The following is a 27,447-nucleotide window of genomic DNA, read 5'->3' on the forward strand; positions in this document are numbered from 1 at the left end:
CTTTTCTGTTAATATCTCCAGCTACCACACAACCACAAGAACTGTCATGATATGCATTTATATGATTTTTCCTTTTGGGTATAACCATCCAAGCTAAAATATGCCATATGCTCAAAGATTGATGCTTAATACTTCTTTCCAGATGTGCTCTGGTTTAGTTAAATATTTAACACATTTCTAGAAGTATGTAGTCTATAATTGCATTAATACTTCAGAAGAATGATGTCCTGGTGAGTAAAGGGAAAGCTATTCCAAGGCTGGCCTGGCTGTCTACTTACTCCCACCAGTGATCAGCAGAAATCAGGTTGTCTTTAAAAAAGTATCTAATTCCCATTGATCACCACGGATGGCATTATGGTATTTAAACAGCTACACAACCACAGCCCTGACAGTGTCTCCCAGTAATATTCCCAAGGCCTAAACAAAGTGCAGTTTTACCATGTTATGTTACAGAATGTCAAACAGCAAAGTCCTCATTTAAATTCAAATATCTACAAGCAAAATTGCATGATGCATGCAACAGGATGTATTTAATTGCTGAATTCTCTGCTGCTAACAATATAGTTTTGCCTTTTTCCCTATGCATTTCCACAAACAATTGCATCAGACCCAAAGTGTAAGAAATGAAAATAAGATGGATATCTGAAAAGTGAAGAACACCTCCACAAAAATAAAAACATGAAAGCAATCCTCTAATGAGATGCATGACTGGCAAGTGCATGCATTAAAAGCATTGGGAATAGCTGACGAAATTTTAAACAGTGACTTCTAACTGAAGTGTGGCCTGACTCAACAGTACTTGGGGAAAGATTCTGGATGCGATTTAGGGGAGTATCTCAATGAATAGGGAACAACACATTCACCCCTTTCAATAATCCCAATCCTTACCTTCAGAACAGTCGAAGCAGCAAGAAAATGAAAGCCTGTTGAGATGTGGTGAGAGGAGGAGTAAATAGGGAGCTTTTCTCCACTCCACACCATGGCTGCTCTGGGCAACAAGGCAGGTCGAGTAACCAGCTCTCAAGGAGCAACTGGAAATACTACCAAGGGTCTCAAAAGCACTATGTGCTCAGGATGTACTCCACAAGCCCCTAAATGACGGCATGCAACAGTGACCTTGTGAGATGACGTGCCTGTGTCCGCAGTAGTGAACTAAACAGTGCTCATGGCCTGCTCCTGAGCACTCGGGCCAGCGGGCACAGCACTGACACGTGCAATGAAGATACCAGGGCTGGCCACATCCTCACCGCTTCCTGAGCACTAACTCACAAACTGGGACCCGGAGGTGCTTCGAAGACACTAGTTGATCGGAGCCAGAACAGAGCGAAGGACAATTCTAAAAACCGAACAGAACACGTAACCGAGTTTCAAGTGTTTGTGATGTGTAAGACATATGGACATAGACTCCACAACCATCTTCCACAAGGTCTGGGCCAAGGTAGAACTGGGATATTATCCAAGTCCTTCAGACCACCATGTAAAAGTCAGCAGAAAAACATTCATCAACCAGATGGAGGGAACATGTATTACGCACAGAGGATTTTAAAAGCATTAATACTTAGAAAATTTAACTGTACATTTTCTGCTGAAATCTATGGGAACTGTTACGCAATGCTGGGTACTTTCACAAAACTTAAACCTATCTTGTTTCAGGATAGTGAAGTTATGCTTACTGCCAGTACGACCATTTGAACATCTTGATAAAAATGGGGGTGTTTAGTCACACACACTGCGAAGAATCAGGAGCATGGCATCACACAGACCACAATTATTCCAACAGGTACTTCCTATTGCAAAGTACAGCCTTGGAAAATAAAAGCAGCAGCAGGGGAAGGGAAGAAAGACAATTTACCCGAAACACAAAAGAGGCCTGGGATAGGGGAGGACTCAAAGACAGGCATTTTATTTCTTAATCATTTTTTAACATTCCATGTTTATTCAAAAGACATTATTCTGCAGGCATGTATCTTACAGGTCTTAAGACTGATAAAACACTAGGAATAACGTCATAACCCTAGCAAATAAAGACTTCGCTAAAATCATACCAGAGTGATGTTTTGGATTGGTTTTTGTTCTGTTTTGGTGGGGGTTTTTTTGTTTGTTTTGTTTTTGTTCTGTTTTGTTTTTTTTTGTTGTTGTTTTGTTTTGTGGTGTTTTTTTTGTTTGGTTGGTTTTTGTTTTTGTTGGTTTTTTTTTTTATTTATTTTTTTTTTCCCTTTTAATAAAATTTTGGACAATTCACAATCCAATTTTTAGTACTGGCCAAAGCCATTCATACCTACAGCATTTGGAATAGTCCATTAAAGGAACAAAAATTGACAAGATGCAAACAGCAGACTACATGTGATTTCTGCAACTGATGGCATAAGATGCTGGAGAAGTATCTGTACACTTTAAAAATGTTACATCAGTGACGAATGGAATTTTGTGCTTTAATACTTTGCTTGAAAAGTCTCTTTATCCAACATGAAGTCAGCAAATCTCTGCTGGAGCTCTTTTTCTCTCTCTTGCTGTCGCTGCACATCTTCCTTCAGACACTGTAAAGAAAACATAATCAAGCAACTAGTCAGTTTTTCCAGTAGTCACACCCATGAAAATCTTCACCAAATGTTGTATCTATACCAAAGGTTACTTCAGAGGAAGGGGTCAGAATGAAGACAAGACATTGCTAAAATTACTTACTTTAAATATAAATGTGAAACAGAGCAGTTGATGTAGAGTATCAAGAATAACAGTCATCTTACTTCACATCAGGTATCTTACCCTGGTTTTGACAGCAGTTAATATCAAATGCTTCAAAAGGAGAGATTTCAAACTGGCAATGTGCCACAGGCAGTGGACTGTATTTAACGGTTATCCATGGATTTTTCTTTCATGAGTTTGTTTCAAAACCTTTTCTGGGTAACCTTCCTAATTAACCCTGCAGTCTGCAACAAGGCCTTCCACAGGCTTTCCTCCACTAACTACTCAGTGCAGGAAGGAGAACTACTGCTCATTCTAAAACTGCCAGCTGTTAGTTCATTTGATCTCCCTTCACTCTTGTATCAGAAGAGACAGTAAATGTATTCTGAAGATTAGCCCCGAGTAAAGTGCCATTTACTAAAAACAGGTGCTATTAGTAGCTGTCAAGCTATTTAATACATTTTTACAGTTAACTTTCACTAAAGCAAATAATCACTTCTGAGTTTGCAAACACATCTACCAGCATTTCTAAACAGTCTACACAAAATCATTTTTAAGAACTGATACATTTTATCTTTTTTATATTGAGTGGCTACGAAGACTTGAGACTCAATGGAACCCTCTCTTCTGGAAGGAAAAAAAAAAAAAAAAAAAAGGAAAAATTTTGCTCAGATGAGTACTTATTGCTTGGAAAGTGAGCCTGGCACTGGCTCAAGACTAGGACTGAACCTTGTTAGCTGAATAAAGCAGAGAAGAATATCCAGGATAACATTAAACTAAGAACAGCGGCCTGAGGCACTGTTTTCAGGTATTCCCATGTACCTGTTTCTGCTAGTTTCAGGTTGAAGTTAAGGCTGCTTAAGAGAAGGAGATATCTTCCTCCTCAAAGCCATGCCAACCAGTTAGAGGCAAGTGAGGCAGGTGGTGTTATTCAGGAGCAATGGTGCAGACCACACGTGCCATGTTGTTAGCCAGCAGCGGGACTGCAGGCAAATGGCCTGAACTCTGCAGATGGCTCAAAACTATTATTACAGAACAACTGCTCAGCTTCTGAAATGGAGAGCACTGTTTAAATCAGTATAACCCCACTTCAGTACTGGCTTTCTAAAAGTCCAGCCATCTGCAAGCCTGACAACAACATTAGCTTCAGGAAGTAACACAATCAGCATGTGAAAAGAAAGGAGAATCTCCTGCAGTATACTGGTGTTTGGTCCACTGACTTTTAAGGAAGTAGGAGGATTTACACAAGTTTCAGATCTGCCCTAAGTTCTAACAGTAATTAAAACCAAAACAAGCCAAATTAAGATAGATATGGAACTTCTGCCGATATGCATTGCAGACGATTCAATAAAATAAACCACACAAGGAAATAAAATAAAAACAAAGTTAAAAAACACACTAGTAGATTAGTCCCAGCTTCTAATATATGTATCACAGAATCTTTGATATTGAACAGCAGAGGAGTCTGGTAACAGCCAAAAGTATAATTTTAAAAGACCATTAAAAACTTGATACAAACTCAGGCTGTAAACCTCAGAGCCCACACATTGTAAAAATATCTCTTCCAAAGTGCCTGCATTTGACCTAAAGGTATTACATTTAGGAATCTTACCTCCAGTCTCCGAGGGATTGCAGCATCTTCATGTTTCTTCAGTTCCTCAAAAGTACGCAGTTCCAGATGTGCCTGTTCGATTTGGTCCCACAAATCATTCAATTGTTTGATGAGGCCCATTGCTCGAGACTGGTAACCACCAAGCAAGATCTTCAGCTTCTTCTCCATCTTAGCAGCCCTCTTTGCTTCAGTTGTCATGTGACCTCTGTTTATCTGTCAGAAGGAACCCAAGAATTGTTTTATCTATCCAGAACTCAAAAGTCAAAAGGGTAAAAAAAAAAAAAAAAAGAAATAAAAAATACATCTGTGAAACTGTATCAATTTGATCGAGTTCTTTGATTTCTATTAACAAATCATACCACACATTTTACAACCACCTAGATTTTTGGATTAAAACCTTTACAGTGTAAATACATTATTCCAGGGGTGAAGTCCACTAGCCAAAACAGGGGTGATAACACACTACAGGAGCACAGCTTTATAGGCAAGAATTGTTGCAGTTGCTGAGCTAAGCAAGCAGTCAAGTCACATGATAGCTGGCTATGCCACATCCCACTTATAAAGAAGATGTTCTTTGCCTTAGTAAAGAAAATGAAATAAAGATATTACGTTTCTCCCTTTCAAAATTATACTTTTAGTCTGCAAAAACAGCCACATCTTCAACTCTTCTGCCTATCCCAACAGGATTCATTTAAATAATATTCTGTAAAGTAAAAAGGCATTTGGGAACATTAAGGCAGCTCTAAATCTGTGTCTCTGTTGCAGGGAACCATTATGAAAACATTTAGACTGGTCTGTGTGGAAAATGAATGGCAATGTTGGGGCATGGGAACACTGCAAGGAACAGCAGGACTATTATAACAGTAACTAAATACAACCACCTATCTGCATGCACCTTCTCATGACAGCCACATCAGAAGACAAAGGACTAAGACTAAATCCTGATAACTCACAGAGGTGGGACAGAATGGAGACACCAACTATCATCTGCTTCTAAAAGGTATGAAAGGCAAATCGAATTAAAAAAAAAAAAAAACCAAAACACAAAAACCAAACAAACAAAAAAAAAAAAAAACAAAAAAACAAAAACAAACAAACAAAAAAAAAAAAAAAAAAAAACAAAAAAACAAAACACCCATGGTCACCCTCCCAAGAAGAACCCAGGTGCCATGATGGGAACTCAACTGGTGGTGACTCTTCACTCCTGGTGTCATCATAAAGCATCTCAGAAAGACCGCTTGGATTCAAATGTCTCTGTAGCTGAATGCTAGACAGATTACTTGATTAAGGGTTCAAGGCCAGGTTGGACGGGGCTTTGAGCAACCTGGTCTAGTGAAAGATGCCTCTGCCCAAGGCAGGAGGGTTGGACGAGATGGTCTTTAAAAGTCCCTTCTGACCCAAACCATTCCATGATTATGTGTCTTAGTGTTTGTAAGCATGTGAGTATGACACTGCAAGACAATGAAATTAGTTTTGTCTTCTTGTCTTAAAATAAAGTAACCTCACCTATCTACAAGATCTTCTATTCAGCTTTACTACTTTACTACACTGGTATAAAGTTGCAACATTATTCCCTCTGCCTCATACCAAAAACCTGGAGCTCCCCAATGTAACACTGCTTTTGAGCAGGGCTTCTCCCTTATGGATCTCACAGCAAGAAGGTAAAGATTATTTCTAGCTAACAGACAAATACTGAGAGAGCACAATGAATCAGGTGCCCAAGGTCAGTGAGAAAAGCCAGAAACAAACCCCCACAATTTACAATCCAGTAGCATACACAATAGCTGGGACAAAGTAAGGAGATTAAAATGTGGATTTAAAACCACAAAGCAATTGGCATGTGAGACATGAAGGTCTCCTTCCTGCACCATTATGGTAAGCGCTACCTTGTGTGCCCTGGATTTAGAAGCCTTCGTTTCCCCAAAGTTGTCCAGGTCATAAACCATAACCCAGACATAATCCATAAACAGACAAGTGATAGAAATTACAAAATCCTGCCAACTGGGACACAACACAAATAAACAAGCATATTCATGTTAACATGTTATAAATGTTTTATATAACATTTATAAACAGCAAAGGCAACAGAAGCCTTTGTGTATTTTCATACATGTATTCAGTGGGGCAAAACTGAATGAGCAGTAAAAGCATGAAAAAATCAGCATTTTAAAAGCCTTAGGTGGCATCAAGAAAATCTTTAACATTTCATTACAAAGCAACAAGTAACACCAGACTATACCACTGAGCTAAACTGTGAGAGGTGTAGCATTTCACATCTCTACATACGGACATAAAGTTCCTGGCTAGGTTTTTTAATGCTACTTTCTTTTTAAAAAAAAACAAACCTCACCCTTTTTCAGAAAGCATTGTGTGAAAGATGACAAACTCAACAAAAAAAGGAGTTAGGCTTCTCAGATTCTGATTTTTGCCACAGTTAAAGATATATTAGTGCAGAAGATGAATAAAAATATCAAGTTTCTCAAGTGTTAAAAATATAAAAGCCTAACTCGGAACCACAGTGGCTAAATAACCTATCCTTGCCTCATTTCTTCAAAAATCAAAGCTTCGCTGGTGAACGTTTCTACACACAAAGGAATTACCACTGATCAGCCAACAAGCAGAACCTTTTCACTGCACTGAACGCTACAAGTACCCAAGACACCATCTTTTACCAATGAAACCAAACTCCACTGGGAAGGAACTACTTTCTGATCTGCCCTTTACAGTGGTAACTACAGTCAGCCACTCGGGCTAGTGCAGCCACCACAGCCTTATGCTCCAAGCTATGGCGAAGTGCATTTCACCAATCTTTCAACTGTCCAACTTGTAAAAAAGTACACTCTACTATACAGCTGCATGTGCCTGTAAAATGTCCTACCCTTTAGCAATTTATTCACTCATTTAAAACAGCTTTAGTAGGTGGTGCAGAGATAAACAAAGCGAGTGGTCAAGGGAGCAAACTGTTAATGGGTGAGTGAAAGAGAAATTTGACTTTCTGAGCTGTCTAGTTTGCTCCTGGGGAGAGAGATGCAGACTGCTATGCTTTTCAGATTCTGTTTGCAATGTAGACTTAAGCTATGCCCAAGGTGCTTTAAGCATACAGAAAGGCGCCTCTTTTTCAATATTTATATAAATCTAGAGAAAATTAAATAAATAGATTAGGGATTTGTGAGGATACTCTCTGATGGAAAAGTATGAAAGCTTTAAATGTCTTCACTGGTAAATAATATGCTATTACTGCAACAACAAATACAGCTGTGCGGTAAATGAACTATTTTCCAATCACTGTTTCTTGGATGAAAAACGTGTGTTGAGAGCCACTGACATTTAGAGATCATGGAATAGATGGATGCACAGGCAAACAGAATTTTGTTTATAACAGAGGTCTAATGTAACAAAGATCAATTGTACCATGTTGTTTCACAGCATTACAGACAACGCAAAGTATGCTTGGTGTGAAATGAAACTTCAATCAGAATGTCACTTTTCTAGAACAGGTTAAAAAAAAGACCATTTAGAAAAACTCCACTATTCTGTCATCTCGAGTGAACATCTGTCAACAACCTAGTTTTCTAACAAAAAGTTAAACACCATGTACCCGAAGACATGAAATACAGTTATAAGCGCTACTTCCACCATACAGAAAAGAGACTGGGATCAGGGCACTGGGGTCAGAACTCCTGAACTACCTACTCTAAGTTGGTCTTGTGCTTTTACACACTTCAGCTGTGATTCACTCTGCTTGGCTTTAGACACCAGCATCTGGGCTTGTCACCCAAGGTCCTTCCATAATCAGAAGAGAAACTGGCAACTCTAGGGCACGACTCCCCCGGTCCAGGGCCTCAGGACGAGACTGAGCACGGCACTGAAGAGCTCTTCACTGAGTAAGACGGGAGCACAGACTGCTTGCTCAGACACCATTACCTAAGGTCAGGTGGATCAATCTCACCCTAAGTATGTACTGTTTTGATGTACAAGATACAATAAAGCAATTTTTTCCTCCAAGAAAGAACAAAGCCAGTTCAAATCTAATACTTATTACAGTATCAGACCTTGATTATTTAAGCACTCTTGAAACTTTCAGACAATGAGAACTGGACTTAGTATCTCCAAGTTGTTCTGGATATACACCCTTACTTTTAACTCCTAGAGATCCTTAGGTTGTATACCACTATTCAGCCCTTGCTCTTCTACTCAGTTCCTTGTGTATCTTGGATTATCATAGGCCTCACTGCTGTAAAAAGAAAAATGAGAAAAAAAAAAAAAAAAAAAGGAAAAAAGCCTCTCGAGTATCTAAACCCAGAAATAACAGCTCTTTCTTCCTTCTCTGCTTATAGAAAGAAATGTGAACACTCACCACCTTTTCTCCTCCCTCCCAACTACAAGATTTTAGGACCTACTACGAAAAGGTCAAAAAGAGGTCTCAGCTTTTGTAACAAATACTATTTATTAAAAATTGCTGACTGCTGCATTAATGCCAACAACTGCATATAATTTTAGTTCAAGCTTTGTAAAATTTTAAGGCTCAGATACCAAGCTAAAAATTCCATGCAGTTATGAAGAGGTGTGTTTAAACAGTAGTCTACATTATTTGCTTAAAGCTAAGAAATAGATTTCAGTAAAATCTGACAACCATTTCCCCCTGAACCTAGCAGAAAATGTAAAGACATTTGAAAGATTTCTCCACTTAGTTATTTATTTTGTACTGCTCTTTGGCCAGCTTTGATTCCGCTGACTTTTGTACCAGCTATAGCAAAACGAGAACAGCATGTACAGACATGGGGTAAAATGATATATGATGTTAGGGCAAGTGTGAGAGCCTTATCCCATCCCAAAACTCTTACGTAAAAGCCTTCCCCCGTGCCTGGTAGAGCTGTGTTCAGTTTTCAGTGCTACACTAGAGATCCAAAGCAGAGAAACCAAAACAGAGCAACAGACATAATCAGAGGTTTATAAAACATGATCTAGAAAAAGGAGACTGACTGAAAAAACAGGGGGGCTTTTTGTTTTTTCTCCATCTAACAAAAATAGAGAAAATGAGGACAGACACAACATCATTTTTTAAATATCCCAAAGATCATTGTGAAAAATTAGTCTGTTCTTACATCCACTGAGAAAGGAAAAGGGATTTAAATTTGGCAAGGAAATTTTAGATTGAAAGTTAGTTATAAGGTTTAACTAAGGACAACAAAGACTGCTTACGAGAACAAACATCCACTGGGAAAGATTTAAGAAGAACTGACCCTGAGGAAGCAAGGGCTCAAGTGCCTTCAAAACTGCATTTTCACAATTCCTCATCTCACTAAGTCTACTGAGGACACCCTTCTTCAGTTCAAAGGGCTGTTTTTCCCTGTACTGACTGTTTTCTGTCCATTAAACGTGGAGCTTCTGATAATCCCTGAACAGCATTAAGATCTCACGTCTTATGACTGATCTTCTTAATCATGCCTGATGGATAAAAAACATGCAAGAAAAACTGCTGCATGCTCTTACCAGAACCATAGTCAAAAGCACACTGACTTGTTCCGTGGCCTTGGAGAATCAGCATATCACAAAACTGCTTAGCTGGTACAGAGAAATCCTCTGCCAGCTTCAGCTACGCTGGCTGCATAGGCCACTCTTGTAACCTATATAGAACTACTCCAAACGTTACTATAACTTCCTTCCTCACCTCAGACCCACAAGTGGCCCTCCCATACTCAGGTTTGCTGGCAGGAGCTGGATTGATTTAATTTAAATAGCAGGGTTTGTGAACTTGCCTCATATTGGCTCAGTCAGCCAGAGTAACTGGAATGAGACAATGCACACCAGGAGCCTTCTGCTCAATGCCAAGTTACACTGAACAGGTTCCACCAGCATTTCAGACCACCCCAAGGACAACGATGACCAATGACTGTAACACTAGGACACCCTCCATACATGTTCAGATGATCTGTCTTTACAAGCTTGATGGTGCACTCTATAATAGCACATTTTTATACGAAAATTCATGAATTGCTCTACTTAAAAATATTTTTCCATTTCCATGCTCTTGGACAGAATTCTCCATTTTTTGACTTGAAACACCATTTCATCTGTCCACACCCTGACCAGGCAAAACTCTCTGTAGAGCCTGCCTCTCACCTCCGAGTTAATAAAAGATAACAGTCAACTCTGCTGGAAATGGAGACTTGGGGTTACTATCGAAAAAAAATGCATTCCCAGTGTAGAACAATATGGGCTCAATCTATTAAACTGACATCAACACTAGCATTACATCAGCCAACGAACTGAAACCACTCCATGGCTTGACACAATTTTAGCACTCTAAAATGATACTTCCTTAACATACTTGGGGGTACAAGGATTGTTAGGAAAAGGTGCTGATCAGTATCACGGCAGTCAAAAATGGAGAGAGTGTGTAACTTTCAAGAGATGACAAAGTAGGATTTAATTCTAATTGACTGGGATCACACGAAGTTTTGCATGGAAAGATTCAGTCATAGGTGATCCTCAAATTAAGGCACTGATGGTACACAACTGCAACTTCACAACTGAAAGCAGATCAAATGTTCAAAGCTTTTATAGGAATATAAAGCTCTCTTTCCCCAGTTTAATAGGAAAACCTCAACATAAACTCCTATATTGTACTTTGTTATTTAGATCATATATCACTACTGAACTCTGCAGAAGACTATTCTCTCTATTCACAGTCAAAACTAATAATCCAAGCGCAATCTCCATGTGAACTATGCTTCAGAAATTATGACAACTTGCCTTCAAATATAATACCGTGAGTTGGAAAGACTGTTGAGTAAAGACAGTACAGGGTACATCAAGAGCAAGTGTTCCCATAGAAGTTCATAGCATCCAACTACCTTGGTCTAGAATAATCCAGAAAGCTACTAGATATGCTAACAGTGACTGCTGATCTACAATGATGACATTAAAGCCCACTTGGAATATTTTTATTTGGGAATTGTTTCTAAGACTAGCAATATTATCAGTGATACCCACTTATCACAATCACAGTAGAAATACATGTAGAAGAGCACAGTTTAAGAATAAAAAATAATTTATTTCTAATAAGCTTTTCAGAAAACTCTACTTCTCCCTGGGAAAAAAAAAATACAGTACATTCATAACTACCACCTCAGGCTAACAGCTTTGATTAACTGTAAACAAACATGGGTTACTGCTGTGTCAGATGAGATAATATGGCAGTTGGCACCATGTAATTACCTTCAAAAACTATCACTGCAAACCCAGAGTTCTAGGACTGGTCTTTTCCAGAGAAGAGGCTAACAATCTTGTGGAAGCTCACACAATAAACAAGTCAGCAAACAGCCTGGCTCCCTCTCAATACCGAGCAGAAGTCTCATAATGAGATTGCAACAGTCATTAATACTCTATTCCAGCAGCTACTATTACACAAATATAAATAAAGCAAGTTGCTTTGTGAGCAGCAGCTCACAGGTGCTAACACTGCTTCACAATAGGACAGGCATTAAAGAGCAACAGGTCTGCAGATGAGATGGCTTTCAGGAGAAGACCGTATCAATTTATAGCTTGCTCTGTCCAAATACAATTTTCAACAGCAATGGTGTGCAAAGGCCTTTCGCAATGAAGAGCTTTGTCAATGCTGAACTTTACTTCTAAGCATGTAAGTTCCCATTATGAGTTACATTTCCAAATGGGAAACCTGATTTCACCAACCACCACAAAGGAAATAAATGGTTTTAGACATGGATGGAAAAAAACTCCCAGCATACTATGAGCAATTGGCCAAACAAAAAGTAACTACTGCTATGTAGTCTAAGCTTATTTTTAAAATAACTTTTTCATTGCTCATTTCCAATGTTTTGGCACATCCTGGACTGAGGACATACAGAAAAAGACTTTTTTCTATATAAAGAGAGTTATCCGACCCCCACCAAATTATGACCTTAGAAGAAAGGCTAGCACAACAGTCCAATCTGAAGACAAATTTGAGACTCGTAGGCAAGATCACAGAAATAAGAATGTGAAGAAACCTCTTACTGGCATACATCTGCTTCCTTCCAAAGATCCCAAAGTAAAGAAATAGTAAGAGAACTGGTAAAAAAACAACTAGTAGCATTTTCCTCTGAAAATAACTGTTTAACAGCAAAAGCATAGTTCTGTTTCCCAAAACTGTTCAGCTGGCAGTCTGGGAAAAGTCATTGCTTTAAGGGTTGACTAGTTATGTTTGAATAAAAATAGGTCTGCTTTCGTTCCTGCTGCTTATGGTGATGAAGGCTTCAGGGTGGGGGGTGGCTGCTAACTGCAAATATTACTTGCAGAAAAAAACAAGGAACATAAATTAATTCATGTAAAGGATAGTGAACAACTTTTTTTTTCCCCCAGACTTCTAATACGCAAAGATACAAAGCTCTAGCTCAACTCAACAAGCTGTAAATGGAAAAGTCAACTACTTTCCAGGCAGTGCAAGTACACTTAAAGATTTAGCAGTTTTACATAATGATTTTCAGTCACAGGTCTACAAGTGCTTTGCAAATAAAACTACAGATCTCCGTAAGGTAAACATTACTCCTTTTCCAGTGACAGAGAAACCAAGGGAGACATTAAGACCCAGTTTTGTTTCACTGATCTGAGGTGCTCTAGGTGCCTTTCTAATAAAAAGAGAAAAACCAGAAGCTCGAGAGGGAAATTCAGCTCTTAAATGGGCCAAGCTGCTCTCAGGAGCTACCTCGTCTTTACCAAAAACAAAGGGAGCCTATGGCAATTCCAGCCTTGTTTTAGTTAGGAGGCTAAAATACGGTGTATCAAATCTGAACTCATGGGACTTGCTCAAAACCAGGCTATGAATACTCACCTGCATTAGTAAGAAAACATAAGATTTCTGGCTAAGCCTGTTTATCTTCTCTGGCACATTTTTTCTTGCTGTAGACATAAGTTATCCTTGGCAATATAAAAACTTCTATTTATCGCTTTCCTCAATATAGCTTATGGGTTACCTTCATTGTGGATCTCACAAACAGTACAAAATTCTGCAAGCAAAGACATGATGTGCTATAGTTAAGCTGATCTAATACCTGGCCACTGTGGAAAGGGATTTGCTGCTTAATCTACAAGTAATTAATTTTCTGCCAATTCAATGAACTGATCCAGCTTATGACAGAGTTACAAGAGCACTGATGCAAGGTTAGAGGTAATGACAAGAGGCAGCTGGGAAAAAGTAGCACTGACCCTTTCTGGCACAAGCCAAAACGTTAGAGCATCCCAGCTATAGCACAAACTGCATAGTAATCCTTCAGGTAAAGAGCAAAAGTGCTTTCACGCACAGGTAAAAACAATTCATAAGGGATCTGTCATGTATCTGCGTTACCCAGAAGTATATACCCTCCAAAACTGCTATGCTAAATACATGTCCCCTGATGATCAACTGTACATTACACAGAGATCAGACACTGCAACAGTGGTCTGGCATAAACAGTCAGCTCTATCAGATTCTGAACAGCTTGACACTGAAGACAACTGATAACCCTCAGATGTAATCCACTGGTGCCAATTACATTCCCAACAGACCCCTTATTAAAAAAAGAATATTCCATAAAGGTATCACTGTAGTACAAATGAGTACATCTAATCATAAAAGCAGACTGCTCAGGGATTCCACTATATTTCAGGTTTATGAGTAACTTCTCTATTCCTAGTCTTATACATTCTCTTATTTTCTCAATGTGTTTTCTCAGTAACAGCACACCTGACAATTCCAAAGAAACTGCAAGCTTTAGACACATGTAAACTAGAGAGAAATTAAAATACAAACTCCAATAAACTAATAAGTGATACATCTTGCAGCAGAGTGTACCATATACCATAAAATTCCAGATAAGCAACTGGTTTTCAATGTAAATTAATTCAGAGAACTTGGGCTGCAAGCAAAAGCAAAAATGGTCTGGTAAATTACCATCTTGGTGAATCTTGGATATTGCAAAGAATAGATAATTTACTATGATTTGTGTCTACAGTGTAACTAGAGCTTCCTCCCCTGCAGACTTTCAATAGTGTTTATAAGTTAGCAATCAACTGAAATTATGATGTTAACTACCACAGTTTTAATAAAAATATTTGTATGCTGCAAGCCAACATTATGAACTGTCTTCAAAGGAAAAGTAATGCTGGCAAAAAGTTTCAACTTTATGAACTATGAAGGGAAGCAACTAGCTTGTTAAATAGATGCCTCAACTATCTCATTTCATCTGATAAAGTTCCTAGTTTAACATACACCCTACATAGGAACGTTTTCCTTTATAAATATATTGCTTGGGAGAGAAGGAAATACAAGGTATTGCCGAGAACTGAAGCAGTTACTAAACACAACTGTGAGCATCAGAAAACTCCCACTTCTTAAATGACTACTCTGCAGTGTAGCCTTGTCTTGAACAAATATGCTAGACTTCTAGAAGCTACTGGAATGATCAGAAAATTCCACCAGGATTCAAGCAGATCTAAGTTGTACCAGAGACACAGAGTGAGGTAACAGGGATTCACTTGCATAGACCTGAAGCTTCCCATCCATAATGCAAGAAAGTTCACATGGTAATCTTATAATACTCTTAAGACACATTAAGTAACACAGTCAAAGAGTCCAAAACCCGCAAAATAAAGAAGGAAAAAGTATTACTAATACATCGCAGAGCATTCCAATATTAAAACTGTTGCCGAGTTGTGCATTATGATGCCTGGACAGGGTATCTAGCCAAACAGAAGCTCTCCACAACTGCTCCACTTTGCCTCCTCAAGTTCATCAGTAACAGCACGAATCTGTTTGTGATACCACCATCAATTTCAGGAACATAAATGTCATGTCAACATATACAAAGCTGCCACCACTAAATCACGCAGGCAGTAAAACCAGGTCAATTAGAGAAAAAGACTGTTTGTCCACGCCATCAATCCACCCAATAATCTCTGAGCAATGAGCACAGCTCTAGAAATAGCTGGCTTTTTTTGCACGAGATCTGCAGGGTGTTAGTAGTCCCATATTGAAGTATTAGACAGTGACTACTCGATGCACAGCTGTCCCCAGCAAGTATCTATAAACTCTGATTTTATTTTTTTTTTCCCTTAATGATCTTGGTGCAATATGAAGGAGAAGAAGCAGCCCAAAAAGCTGACCGACATCAGTTTCTGTTGCGAGCAAACTCTATTTTACAGTTTCTACTCTTACCTCAAACAAAGTTAAGAGTACAAGCAAGTACCTTGGGGTACTGGAAGCTGAGCTAATATCCCTGCTTTTCATTAAGATTATCTGATACTTCCCATTAAAATATCTATTTCAACTGGTACTGCCTTCTGACAATATTCCTTGGAAAAAGACTAAAATGAAGGTGGGTTGTGCCATTGCTGAGAATGGGTTATGAAAAAAAAAATTCTGTGCTTTTTTCACTGTATATGTTTGTTCATTAAACTGCTATGCTTTTTATTATTTAAAAAATTATTCAGCTGGTGACCTATACTTGGAAAACTGTGTATGTATATCTTGCTTCTAGGAGGGCCTTTTAAATAAGGTCAGGCAACAGAGCTGCACTAAGCTGCATTTTGCACACATTTGGGAGAGATTTTCATTTCAAATTTAACTTTGCAAAGAGTCCACGTGCACTCAACAAACAGTTGAGAAAGACAGCGCAGTACTTTCACTGCACCTGCAGCTGTGGGGCACAGCAAGCTCTGCTGGCCCAGGGTGCCTGGCTGAATTGGGGTGGGTGGTTTGAACACACACACACAAGCTTGCTCTCTCACTTCACAGGAAGTGCACCAAGCAACCAGTCAGGTCTAACAGCACTCCAAACTCACAGCTAATCTGAAGAGATGTAGCTACATTAGTGAGATGTGGAGTCTCAAGATAGCAGCAACTGATCTTGGACACAGCTAGCTGGCTTTTGTTAACTGTCTTCCATGGAGTCCCATGCAACACTGTAGCAAATATAACCAGTTTTTTCTTGGCAAGACCTGGTTTGTATTTTGCTTCCTGGGTGACTGTCTCATGCCTACAGAGCAATGAGCACTTACAAAACAAACGCAACAGGAGTTTGATGAACGGATGACTTGACCTTACTTTCTTTAGAAGCATACCACCAACAACTACTCACTCAAATATTAGGAGATGAGCAGAAATCAACAGCACAGGAAAGCCCACACAGAAGTAACCAATTTAGACTGCAGAAAGAGTGTGCAGCATAAAGGCACAGGGCCACACACTGAACAATAAAGAGAAAACAAAATATTCAATAGCTACTTGTTAAGCAAGTAACATCCACCCTGTGCAGTAAATGAGCCTGTGGAAAAACTGGGCTGTAATAATGAAATTAAAGACTGTCTCATAATGCATATGCATAGGCAAATTAAAGCTGCCAGAATATGGCTGTTTGTGCATTCCCTAACTTTGACTGTTTGACTTTGTGACTTTAATAATTCACTTCTAATGTCGTTTTGGGCGTAAGATATTTAAATTTCAAAAGCATTTGTACACAAATTAGGTACAGCCCTCAGATTGCTGGCATGACGCCAGCACAGCCCCTGCTTGCCATGTGAGCTGGCTGCTGCTGTGCTCAGATACTTGTTTTTGTGAAAATAAGAGTAGAGCAGTGCGTGTGAGAACGGGCAGCGTTGGGCAGGGCAATGGTGCTCTCTGCCGGGTGAGCAGCAGCACAACAAGCGCTCCGGCGCTGACGCTAAACCGCTCGGCTCCTGGGCTGCGTGCAGGTGAACGGCTCCTGGCCAGAGTGGCTGACTAACAACTGTGGAGTCTGTACCTGGACGACATTCTTGACTGACAGACTTTACAAAACACACGCTGTATTTCATGCGTATGAATCAAGTGAAAATTCAGCCTTTCTGGCCCCTCTCTCATGTTATTTCTGTGGTAGTAGCTGGTGAGGAGGTTTACTTCTAGCAACAGTAGCTATGATGATGTTAAATACAGAAGAACTGGGTTTTTTTTTAAAGTTTCCTTTTACCATGGAAAAAAATAATCTCATGCCTGCATATTTTAGCCTGAAAGTCTCTCTAAAACGGTATTTTGGAAGACAGTTAATGACTTACTGCAAGTCTGAACAAACACATGTTCTGTGGGAAGAAACAACTTAAAACCAGCTTACCCTTTATCAAAGAACCTGTATATTTTTGTGTTTTGTGTGGAGAGTTTGGGTCAAGCTCTAGAGATGGGACAGGGCAAAGGAAATCAATGTCAAAGGGTTTGAATTGCTGCCTTCTACTTAGTGCACCATACCTCAGATGATTTCCTCTCCACACACAACTCCTTCAATCCCAGGACACCCTACCAAATCTTAAGGCCTCATTGAGTTAAGGCCTGTGGCTGTTGGGTTTTGAATAAAACAATGCAAGTGTGTTGACAGTGGAAAATGCAGTATCTCATAACTCAGCAGAAAAAGATGCAGTTTCAGTTCCTGGTCCCTTAGTACCCTGCCATAGTACTCAAACTGCAGGCAGGCAGATTGGTGAGATGTTGCTATCTGATCTCTGGCATTTTGTATTTGTAAAAAAATATTAGTTATGCAAATACACAACAGCAAACTCAAAATCTGAGTTTAAAATGCACTCATAAGGAAGCCTACTATTTCCTGATAAAAGGGAACAGGATCACAGACATCCATTGTTTTCTTTTTTGGAGGGAATCACTGGAATTGGCAGAGGATGCCACTCTAGCAAGAATTCAGGACGGAGTATCTGGACCTTCACATATGTAAGTGAATCAGAAACCAAATCTTAAGTTTGAAAAAGAACTTGAGAGGAGTTTGGGGACAGAGATGTTATTTTTGAGCATCTTTCTCTGAAGTATCTCATACTGGCCACTATCAGAGCCAAAGTGCAAAAACAGAAAGATCAGGTATCTCATCCATTAATAGTGGAGATTAAGAAAACAGCAAAAAATCCACATGGAATTAAGAGAGAGCTGAACTTGACCTTCTCTCCAGGTGAGAATAAATAGTGTGAGATGAGCAATGTTACAGCTAAGAGTGCAAAGAGAAACTGTGTGTGGGAATACTCTAGGGATATTTTGAGAAAACGAGGAGGATGAGAGAAGGCGATTTAAACACCTCAAGAACATCCATGAACTCCCTAGGAGCATTCCTTGACAACCTTTTCAAAGGAATCCCACCTAAAGACCTGAATGATTTATAAAGTAGCCTGTAACTTTTATACAAAAAAGAAACAAAACACATGGGGAGAAATTTAAAAGTAAAAAAAAAAGCAGGTGCAAAAAGCAGAAAAAAGTGACACTGACCTCAAGCCTCTTTTCAAGTGACTCTATCCTGTCTTTTTTGCTGGCCAAATTAGCTCTCGTGTAGCGGCTCTGTCCAGGCAGGTATAACACTTGGCTGTAACATTCTTCCCACACCTGGTTATAAGCTTCACTTGAGAGCTCTCCATGCCCCATTCCTTGCTTTACCACTTCCATCTCTTGTGCCAGTAGATCCTGTGCCTGTTGGAAATGATGAGAAATAAATTGCAGTTACAATACACGGGATACAAGAAAATGCCTCTTCTTTTCAATCCTTCAGTGTGCAATTCACAGGGGCAGCTTCTCTTTTCATACTAAAAGCTCACCATCAGGTTAAGATAACTATGAAATCTAACACAGATGCTGTGGATTATAAATGAAACCCAGGCTAGAAGGCTACTCACAGCACAACTATCCCTCATTTTATACAATTTGGCCAAACCTGACATCACTCTGCTGTAGCTAATGAAAGCTGTGGCACCGCTAGATACTTCATCTTGCTGCAGAAGAGATAAAAGCAAGGACCTTGAGGGAAGAGAGAACTGTACAGACAGAAGCAGCTGTTTTATGAAGCAAAAATCACTTTTCATTTCCTTTTGCTTGCCCTTCTCCACACAACCTGGAAAGTCAAGTCTAAACATTAACGGGTGAGCTGTATAAGCTCCATTGCAGGAAATACTACTATGACTTTAACACATATTCTGTTGCTAGAGAACTACTAGTGAGATATGAGCAATCTGCTGTTTCCAGTTTAGCTCTCAAAGTAACTTAGAGTGAACTGAAAAGATTCATGTTGTTCTCACAATTCTTAGTATTTCTGACAAAGAGTGTGGCCCACCAAACTACATGGGCACCTAGATCCTCTGAATTTTATTTAGAAGTAAAAAACTAAAGTATCTTTGCCAATCTGGACTTCACTGGTTAAAACTGCATGGCTTCTCTTTCAACAGGATTTATACATGCACCAGAAATTTCCGTATTTGCAGTAGATATCTCACTGCAAGCAGACATATGTTTTGTAATAGCATATTGCCCAGGAAGTAATTCAGGTTACCACCAGATGATTCCAGAGATACTGGGGAAAGGAACATGAATTACTTGTCCTTTGTGGTCAAAACAGATAAAATAGGAATACACTAGCCCCACCTGACAAAGCTAAATGTTATAAAGGTTCACTTTCAATTAGCCTCTATTTGTAAACTCTGAGGAACTACTTAAGGCTATTTAGTTGTGGAACCAAACCACTTCCATAGCTTTAAAAGCTCAGTGTACTGTGCTTAGCACCACTGCTAATCCTTCCCAAAAGAGCACTACACATCAGGAAAAGAAGGAAGCATTTTATGAAGGGATTTTAGTAGGAAGATGTCCTAAAAACAAAATAAGAAATAAAGGAAAACAAACAAGCCCCAAATCAAAGACAGAAAACTTCCTGTTTTACTTTGATTTTAGACAAAGCGGGAATATTATGCTGAATGTTAGAGAGCAAGAAGGAGCAAGTGATCCAAAAAACGTCTGCCCATCCGCTAGGAGACAGAATTTCCAGGGACTCTTAAGAAAGTTTCCAGACAAAAACTACTGGACTGTGTAATAGTCTCTGAGGGATGAGATAGAAAACTAAATTCTCGTGCACTTCAAAATAACCAGAGAAAGCACTGAAGAGAGTGTTCCTAAGGGAACAGTCTGACACTGGCATGGCGGTGAAATTCATGATCTAACTGTATTTTCCATCTTTAACTTCTCCTGCTCAGAAATTTTCAAGTATAATTTTTCATTTAACAGCAAATTGGAAGAACATACTGTTCAGTGTTTCTCATTTTAGGCTCCTGATTCATTAGTCAGATATGGTCGAGGAGATGGACTTAAAATCTGCTTGTATATCTTCAGAGTCACTTTAAAGTAATATGGGATTTAGGTGTAGAGATACCTCAGCTATTGTTGGAACGCAAATCTCAGATAGCAGGAGTCTGCATAAAACAGATGACTTGGTGGCCCATGGTCCTTTTCACTCATTTTTATTCCTGTAAGCATTTGGTCAAAGGTTACTGGCACAACTTCACAGGTGAAACTCTTTGAAAGAGCTAACCGCAGCACTGTGTGTCTGAACTGGTTATCTGTCACTTGGCTGCAAAAGGCAACATCTGTAGCTGCTTAAATAATTGAACAACCCGAACCGGAACCCTTGGTACAGGACTGCTGTTTAACTTGGGATTACAATGCAAAACAGGACAGAGTGCCCAGACAGCCTACTCATTTCATCCAGCAACAACCTATTCTGCCTATTCAGTGCTTTTTAACTGGGGATGCTTTAAGATCAGTTGCCACAGCCCAGCAGGCTCGGCACTAGCACAGCTCTGCTGGATCAAACTTGACAAGCATAATTAAACAACTTGATTTGCTGCTCTAAATTATAAGCTGGCTACCACTGTCATATGTAGTCTGCACTGCTACGAAAAAAATGCTTAGTAACTCTGGATTAATAAACTACACAGGCAGCAGAATGTGGATATCACACCTAGTTAAAAGTCTCAATGATTTAACATCAATTTCTAGAAACAGTAAAGTAGAATTTGGTAGCTGTTGGGGTATTATAGCTCCTATCCTTACTTAAAATGATAAGCAATCACAACACATTCAAAACTGTATCTAAAAGACAACACCTCTGGACAAATACAGCACCCTCATCACTTTGCTGAGTGCTGAGGGATTAACATTAGCCCACAGAAAAGAGAATGTACACTTAAATTATCCTTATAGCTCTTCATACAACCCTCTGGAGATCTCCCAACTAAAATCTGCGCAGGCTTGAATCCATCTTTTTTTGCAAGATTACAGGATCATGACATAAGGAGACATTAGGTCACTGCTAATTAGGCCATACAGTTCTCACCTTCTTGAGATCCTCTTTGGAGAACTTCTCATAGGGATTTTGTTCCAAGTAAGCCATATGTTCTGCATTGTTGCTTCCAAATCCTGGGCCTTTTCCTTTCTTACTACTAGGCTGTTCTCCAAATGGGTGGTGTAAAAGATCAAAGTGGAGCATAGTAATCATCTCTTTCTTTATTAGCTCTTCACTTTTCTGCAAGTCTGTTAGAGGTGGTTCCACATTTAAGGGTCTCAGTATTGTTTCATTAACCTGCCCAGGAATTAAAAAAAGTTCATAAACAACATATACAGCAAAGATCACATTAAATTTATGTACCTCCAACTGAGTGTGAATTTTTTATATCAGCTAAACCATGCAGAACAGGTGCCAAAATCCCTTGCAGTGTGACACACATACAACAACCCAAACACCCAACTGTGCTTTCATCTGTGCATATGAAATTCCTCATGACAAATTCCTTGTGCAAGTTTCTTGTAATGCTGAACTCATACTCAAAGATTTAATTCTCTCATGATCTACTTAGACTGTATTTCCTCCTATAATGGTTAAAACCTTTATTTTCTCTTTTTTTCCTTAAAAGTGAGCTTTGTTTCCACTTACTTCCGAGGGCCTTGGTAGATTCTTCTGAACAGCTTTGTGCATTCTCTTCAGTTCCTTCGCACGCTCTGCATCTCGGAGAGCCTAGGCAAACAAGCTCAGTGTTACTTCAGCTACTGTAATACAATCAGATTCTTCCTAGAAACGTGTGTGATATAAAAACTAATTGATTACTGCAGCAAAGATTCCTTAAAGTATAAAGAATTCATGTTATGAAACCAGAGCCAAATAATGTAATGACATCATTACTTACTTCAAATTCTCCTTCAGTCTCAACCCCAGCAGACTTTATTCTTTACAAATTTCCCCACATCGACAACTGCTCTATTTCTCCAGACATGAAATCCACCAGGAAAAGAAAGAGTCCTGGCTGCAAATTTAAGAGTCTAATTGTCCTCTTCAATGACACAGAGTAACTACTTCACTAAAACAAAACTTGTGAAAGTGTAAAAACATGAGATTTCTCCTAACATTCCACTTCAGGCAATAAATAACATGAAAAGGCAGTGTTGTCTAAAACTTCAGGAACAATGACCAAGATCTTCCATGTTCTAATCCCAGCCATGTCACACCTTCATTTGAAAGTCAGGATGCTATTCTATGATATTACAACTCAAATTCTTTTATCTATTCTACACACATAAATTATCTGTATTTATTCAGACATTTTATTAGGGTGTGTATGCACAAGACATGCATATATATGTATATAATATGTTTCTTCTCAAAATGGGACACGCTAGGAATCAAATTCTAGGAAATGCTCATGTTAGAAGATACCAGAGCATTGGATTTTTTTTTTAATATTTTGTTCACTTGTCAAAGCACAATCATTGGCAAAAATCCCTCTGAACTAAAAAAAAAAACATTTATTTGAAGGTATATAACAAAAATGGATTTGCATCACAAAAATTAGGATAAGCAATGAATAGAAAAGGGACTGTTCTTACAAACAGAAAAATGTAAAGTGTCTCTAATTACTGGCCAGTACAGCTATTTAACCAGCAGAACTTAAGCTAGCACTTCATCCAGCCTTGATTCTGAAAAAAAAAAAAAAAGAAAAAAACAAAACAAAACAAAAAACCAAGACCCATTCACAACTTGGCTGTCTGGGCAATCTTGTCGTACAAGTCATACAAAAGGGACCAATTCACTGAATGGCAGATTTCTATCTGTGTGCTACCAGCCTGCCTGAACTTGTATGTACCAGTCTTACTTTTCACCAACAGTAACTTTTAACCTTGAGAGAACAATCTGAAATTGAAAAACAAAAAACCCCCACAATTCTCACATGCTTAAAATCAAACATGTGCCTCTGTAGAAAAAAGCTTCTAATTATATTTTTATCTTTTGGGGGACAACATAGGAGGCAGGATATACACGCTCTTAGAGACTGCGTTGTAAAAAATTACATGTGAAACACAACATTAACAAATTAAGTATTCAGAGAAAAAAGTGATTTAGCCTCTGTGTGTGCATACTCTGATAGCAGCACAGAAAATGGGTACATTTTACTTAGTTATCCTGTAGAAGCTGTACCACTTCCACTAAACAGGTGTGAAACTATGGGAGCCATACAAGGAACATACTTGATTTTAAACAAAAGGCTTTATCTGCATCACACACACCTACCTGCTTGCGGGCATCTATATCAGCAGTATCTTCTACAAAGCTTTCATCTACTTCATGTTCCTCAAGTTCTTTTTCTGCATTTTCAGGTAAAACAATCTCAAAGTCATTCTTTGGAGCAGGAAGGGCCATAAGTCCAAGACGCAGGTGTTCACGAGACTCTCTCTCCTGTTGAAATAACAGTAGGATATAATGCTTCTGGATTCATGAACTAAAGTGCAACACAATCAAATTCCATTTACCTACATTAACAGACATGAACAATACACAACTAATATTATCGAACCATCTTAGTCTGCTACAAAGCCAAAAGAAACAAAATCTCTGAAGTCTGACAAAGGGGTCATGTAACTAACCCAGGCAGGCCTACAGACCATCACCCCAGAGTTTATGCATTACTAAGCACAGAAAATATCTGATACTAAAAACCAACAGACAACTTCCTTAAAGACAGCTAATCTAATCTTCAAACGGGCTGAAATACACTCAAGTAAAACAACAGCATGGCACCTTCACCTCCCAGTAGTTTCCATACAGCAGTGGAGACTCACATAAATGGCTTTAAGGAAATTCAAAATATGTGAAAATGTGTCCACACTGACAATGGACACAAGGGTACTTGCAAGCCTAACTGGAACTTTTTTTCCTTGCAATTGATCACAAACCTGTGGATTATGGCACAAGTACAAAAATGAGACAAACAGCACCAGATCTGGAAACCAGTGCAGTCCATCAGGAAACTGAAGCCCCAGTTTTCCTTCTAGCAGTAGAAAGACTTTTTACTATAAAAAGGCTAAGACAGAATCAAAGTAAGTATAAGGACATCAAATAAACCTTGTCCTTCAAGCTATGAGGAAATATAAAATTCTGAACTTGAAGAGTCATTTTTGCAAGACGAACATGTCTAAAACTTGAAGGAGATATCCTTAGTTGGCCCAAAAAGAAAAACGTCAATAGCTCTAGTGGGAGATATTCAAAGCCACAGTTAAGGCTGCAGAATCAGCCACATAAAAAGAGTTCCCAAGGTGCTACCTATTAGATATATGCCCTTTTATACCACATCTAATTGGCAGGGTACATCTGGCTGAATCTCCAAGAATGGAAACATCTGTTGCCAAAGGCGATGAAAGAATCTGGATGGGACTCAGATTACTGGACATCTCAAAACCAAGTGCTCCTAATGGCAAAAATTAAACTCCTTCAGCAAAGTGTCAGCACAACAGACTGATGAAAGGTCCTGTAGGTAAACTGGGAAGCCAAGCTGATGAGGGATTTGAGGGCTCTGTAGGCTTGCAAGAAAAATGAACCTTTGCTTGAGGTGTATTTCCTGCTCAGCTTCAAAGATACAAGTAGGACTGAAATTTAACTACGTCTTCTTTGACAAATAGCTTTAGAGTGCTTTCACTGAGCACACTGAAAGCCATTCGAAGTGGCAAGATTTCTGTTCTTTCAAATAAAGACTTGATTTTATCAGGTGATGAGTACAGACCTGTAGACAAGTGGTAGAAATAACTTGCTTTTATTATAAAATAAAATTCTGTTCAGGAGATGAGAATTAAAAATCCTGAAAATTAATAGAGCACTGATTTCTACTTCTTAAGTACTTCTTACCATTTGTTTTGCATAAGATGGGTCACTGTAATCTGCCATTCCCTCTTCCGGGTTGATGTTCAATTTGTCACGTAGGGGAGTTCTACCAGGAGTTGTTCCAACCACAGGTTTAGGAGTTAGTCCTCCACGAGGAGTTAAGCCTTCTGGTCCATGAGAAGGTGTTCTAGAGGAAGTGCAGATACAGTTATTTATTTTTTTTCCTACAGGGCTCTACTTACAGAAGTTGGAATGCTGCAAAAATTACGTAAATACTGTTAATAAATTCAATCTAGATTTTTTCTTGTGAGGAAGTGAAACTATAAAATGCAATTAGAAGAATCCACCTGTCAAGGTGTAACCAATGACTTGTCAAGCTGAAATCTAGGCACAGTATTATGCTAAGAGAAGTTTCAGGAACTACATCAATACAAACTCCCACTGCTAGCTTTGAGAGAAGAGATTAGCCAGTCACCAGGCACTATTATAGGATACAGTACTCGGGATTTTAACTGCAGGCTCTAATTTCCCTACCACCTGTGGCAAGCCATTCACTCTGAATTAATCTGATTTAACAGCTGTCCCTTCTCACAATGGAACCAATCACTTTGAAGATGCCTCTTTGCTTTCACTGATTACTGAAGGAATAATTACATTACAATAATTACTTTTAAGCACCTAGATGAGGCAAAATGCATTAAGTCTCAGATTTTGTGGGCCTCAGATGCTTCTCCTCTAGATTGAGAGAAAATAACGTTCTCTATCCCAATAACCTACTACATGAATGGCATGCCGACATTGTTTTGGATATAGTCACGAGTTTTCTTGCCAACCTATAACGAGATTTCACATAGTGATAATAATAATAAACTGATAAGGCACTGTTAAATGTCTCAAAGAAAACAAGTTCAGGAAGGGGAAGAACTTTTAGAAAAAAGCCTACATTATGGTACTCATCTACGCCTATGTAAATATTTTGAGATAGCAAAGACAAGTATGTGTCCTGTAGAGAATAACCCTGGCAGCCAGATACTGGACAACGGACAAGATGATTTAATACATCATTTCCACTTCTAGCTACTGTAATACTGTAGTGACAGTAACATGATACACCCAACTGTGTATGTGGCCTGACACATGCTACTGGTCGTCGTTTAAGGGCTACACCAGTGCCTTATTTACCAGGTATGTCTGTAAGAGGCAAGTGATGCTTTCCTCTTGCTTGAGGTTGTTCACAATTTTTTTATGACCTCTCATTTAGAATAACTAATACAAGCAATAACATTTGCAAGAGGACACACACGAGAAAAAAACAAAATTATTTTTTATGTTTTCAAATAAGTATTTCATAGGATAGATTTACTTTGTTGATTATACTAGTAGAAAAAAGTTTTATGCTGACTTTCCAGAAGAAACAACTTCCAAGGAAGCAGGATGGATTTTTTTCTAGTTGTTTCAGTTTCATGCAGTGTTTAAAACCCTATTACAATTTTCAATTTAATACCTTTTATGAAAATTCTTGTAAGTAGGATGTGGGAAAAAAAAACAAACCAAAACAAAACAACCTAATGAAAGGCAATAACTTCCATAAAATCCTTGCATCAAAATATTACAAATTTCATACCATCCTAGTGTACTTAAATTAAATATTTGGTCTTCAGGCCATAAGAATAAGATGATGGCTCTGTTTTACAATTATGCTTCCTTAAAAAGTTATGGCTTCCCTTTATTTATTTTTAACCACTTAATGGATTTATTATTTTTCTCTCTGCTCAAGGTCTTGGATTTTTACACTGATACAATATTTCTGCAACCAAGCCAAGCTGATACATAGGTATCATACATCCATGTGCAACTCAACTTCAGAAGCTAACAAACAACCACAAACAAACAAACAAAAAACCCAACTAACAAACAACAAAATTAGAATGTCTTTATATTTTTTAATATAAACTAATCCAAATGAACAGCCAGATCACTCCAGGCCAAGCTCTACATTCATTCTGCACCACAATGACACCAGTAGATCTCCAGAAAAGGATTCATTTATGTAGATCCAATCAAGAGCAGGGGTTTTGCACACAGCTTTTAAACAACAAAATAAAGCTGCTTTTGAAAAGCTGCGATAAAGGTCCTTTTTACTTAATTCCCCACTTTTCCTACTAGCACGATACAAGTAAAATTAGA

At 38.7% G+C, this 27,447-nt stretch overlaps 1 protein-coding gene across 1 annotated transcript in view; it reads right to left on the reverse strand.

The window, feature by feature from the left end:
- Window positions 1-1,876: 1,876 nt before the first annotated feature.
- The window catches only part of CDC5L (cell division cycle 5 like), a 35,319-nt gene continuing 9,748 nt past the window's right edge, over window positions 1,877-27,447 (reverse strand). The window contains exons 10-16 of the mRNA XM_033005037.2: window positions 25,285-25,447; window positions 23,677-23,841; window positions 22,048-22,128; window positions 21,451-21,696; window positions 18,567-18,764; window positions 4,295-4,507; window positions 1,877-2,537 (exon numbers count right to left, since the gene is read on the reverse strand). Of these exons, the coding sequence (XP_032860928.2) occupies window positions 2,433-2,537; window positions 4,295-4,507; window positions 18,567-18,764; window positions 21,451-21,696; window positions 22,048-22,128; window positions 23,677-23,841; window positions 25,285-25,447 (1,171 nt within the window). The 3' untranslated portion in view covers window positions 1,877-2,432. The remainder of the gene's footprint in view (window positions 2,538-4,294; window positions 4,508-18,566; window positions 18,765-21,450; window positions 21,697-22,047; window positions 22,129-23,676; window positions 23,842-25,284; window positions 25,448-27,447) is intronic.

The sequence above is a fragment of the Tyto alba genome, unplaced genomic scaffold, assembly GCF_018691265.1.
Source record: "Tyto alba isolate M040663 unplaced genomic scaffold, T.alba_DEE_v4.0 Super-Scaffold_40, whole genome shotgun sequence".
Lineage (NCBI taxonomy): Eukaryota > Metazoa > Chordata > Aves > Strigiformes > Tytonidae > Tyto > Tyto alba.